This window comes from Hipposideros armiger, unplaced genomic scaffold (assembly GCF_001890085.2).
Source record: "Hipposideros armiger isolate ML-2016 unplaced genomic scaffold, ASM189008v1 scaffold_345, whole genome shotgun sequence".
In the NCBI taxonomy this organism is placed as follows: Eukaryota; Metazoa; Chordata; class Mammalia; order Chiroptera; family Hipposideridae; genus Hipposideros; species Hipposideros armiger.
The window spans coordinates 615,900-618,372 of NW_017731695.1; the positions used below are offsets into that span (position 1 = coordinate 615,900).

Consider the following 2,473-nt stretch of genomic DNA (forward strand, 5'->3'; position numbering starts at 1 on the left):
ACATAAAAACCTAAAATCCTGCAAACATTCACATAATGAAAGGCAGCTTTCATTTAGTAAATATTTAAAGTTTTGCTGTAAGCAAGAGGTATGCATTGTGTGTAGTAATGCAATATAGGACCTCCATGTTCAGCAATTAACAGTACAGCCTACAATATTAACTTCTTACAGGATGTCATTTTGTCTTTATTTCTGTGCACATCTGAGCTGTACAATGTTGTTAATTATTTAAGTCTAAGTATAAAAATAACTCTAATAATCAACATGTTAGAATCCAAGTAAATCCCAACTTCACACTCAATCTTAAAAATGTTATATAATTAAGGTAAAAAAAATGATATATATTTATAAGTAACAACTTTATAAGATACAGGAAGACAAATGACTACTGATTTGGAGGGGAAAAAATATGTCTTTGGTATTCCAATTTTTTTCAAGCTTACTAAAAAACCCCCCAATAAAACAAAAAATTCTCATAAAAATATTAAGCAGTATGGTTGGGAATTAACTATAATATTTCCTTTTTTCTTTAGAGAATTAAAAAAAAACAGTAACAAAAACAAAAAACTTGATATTCCTCAACATAATTAAGTGAAACCAGCATTTCAAGTGACTTTATTTTGAGTTGCTTAATAAACCCTTGCCCAACCTCTGATAGAAATGCAAGACCAGTGCAAACACAGGCACCAGCTGTTTAGGAGTACATCTTCAAGCCTCATCTCACTCAATTACTCAAATTGGAAATAACAAAGCAAGCTAAGAGTGACAACTCATGGTTACCTCATTACATTCATCCACAAGTATAAAGAAGAGATCAAATCGGGACATGATGGGAGCCGACAAATTTATATTCTGTTTCAATGATTTTGATCTGTCATAGTGTCCACCGATTGGGTTTGCTGCTGCCAAAATGGATGTCCTGGCATTCAGAGTAGCCTGACCACAAAAGAAAGAATTGTGATAGGTTTAAAAAGATATCTGGAACAGCCAAAAAACATGACAAAATGCTTAATCTCATTCATAATTAATTAAATGCAAACCAAAATATTAAGATATCATTTTTCACCTACTGGGTCATTTTAAAATCTGGTAACATACAGCACACAGGCACTCCTATATAATGGTGGTGGTATGATGTGCACACCCTATAAGTCAGCCATTGTTTGTTAGGAATTTATCTTGCAGCTAGGTACAGGAAGATGTGAGTTCAAGGATGTTTACTACAGTATTGTTTGTAATCAAAAGGCTGGAAATGACCGAAATGTCACTCTGTAAGAGTCTAACTGGTGTACACACAATTGAAAGCCATGCAGTAATAAAAAAGCAAAGTGGGTCTAATACGTGCCGTTATAACAAGATTGTCAAAATAAAATTATGAAGTTAAATGAGTAAGAACAAAACTAATTGTAGTATGCTTATTTGTATATAAAATATTCCTAAAAGGGGCATAAATTCAGATATTTGAGTATTTATTAGTGTTGGGAGTTGCAGGGGAAAATTTCTTTTCATATTTTAGTGCACCACTTAAATTTTCCCTACTTACTTGAATGTATTACATTTATTTATACAGTTTGATTTCTCTCTAATATTGGTTACAATATTGTACAGTCACACAACACTTAACAATGGGGATACATTCTGAGAAATGGGTTAGGCAATTCCGTGGGTGTGCAAAGATCAGAGTGTACTTCCAGAAACCTAGATGGTATAGCCCACTACACACCTAGGTTAGATAATATAGCCTATTACTGTCCTGGGTTACAGTCCTATACAGCATGTTACTGTGCAGAACAACACGAGATTCAATCAAGCACAAGAGAAAATGATGCAATCAAGAGATGTGGTAAACAGATGTATGAGGCTGCTGCCCACGTAAGATGGCATACTATTTTATAGCAAACTCTTTTTATAAGTTGAAAGAGTATACTCTAAAATAACAATTAAAAAATGTAGTAAAAAAAATCAGTAGTCATTTATTATCACTATCAAGTATTATGCACTGTACATAATTGTATGTGCTATACTTTATACGACTGGCAGTGCAGTAGGTTTGTTTACACCAGCATCACAACAAACGTGTTGCATCAAAATATTATAAGGACTAGGGGCCGGCCAAGTGCTGCAGTTGGTTAAGAGTTGGCTTGGGAGTCTGAGCTCTGAGAATCAGGGCCACCGGTTCAGTTCCCACATGGGCCAGTGACGCTGTGCCCTCTAGGGCTAAGATGGTGAACAACAGCTCCACCTGGAGTTGGGCTGCCGAGAGTCACTGGCGACAGCGTAGGCTGCAGTAGGACTGGCCGGCAGCCAGCGTGAGCAGCCATCCAATGGCTGGTGACCAATTGCCTCATCCAGGAAGAGCGCAATGATGATAATACCAACATGGGCCAGTGAAGCAACGTCCTCCACAACTAGACTGAAGAACAAAAGGACAGCAACTTGCCTGTTCCCCTCCCCCAATTCCCCAATAAAATCT

The 2,473-nt window shown here is 36.5% G+C and overlaps 1 protein-coding gene across 2 annotated transcripts in view; it reads right to left on the reverse strand.

The window, feature by feature from the left end:
• MCM6 (minichromosome maintenance complex component 6) overlaps positions 1–2,473 on the reverse strand; it is a 37,762-nt gene that overhangs the window by 13,717 nt on the left and 21,572 nt on the right. The window contains exon 11 of one of the 2 annotated variants that reach the window (XM_019661337.1): positions 781–936. The exons of the other annotated variant lie outside the window; for it this stretch is intronic. Within the exon in view, the coding sequence (XP_019516882.1) occupies positions 781–936 (156 nt within the window). The remainder of the gene's footprint in view (positions 1–780; positions 937–2,473) is intronic. 2 annotated transcript variants of the gene reach the window in all.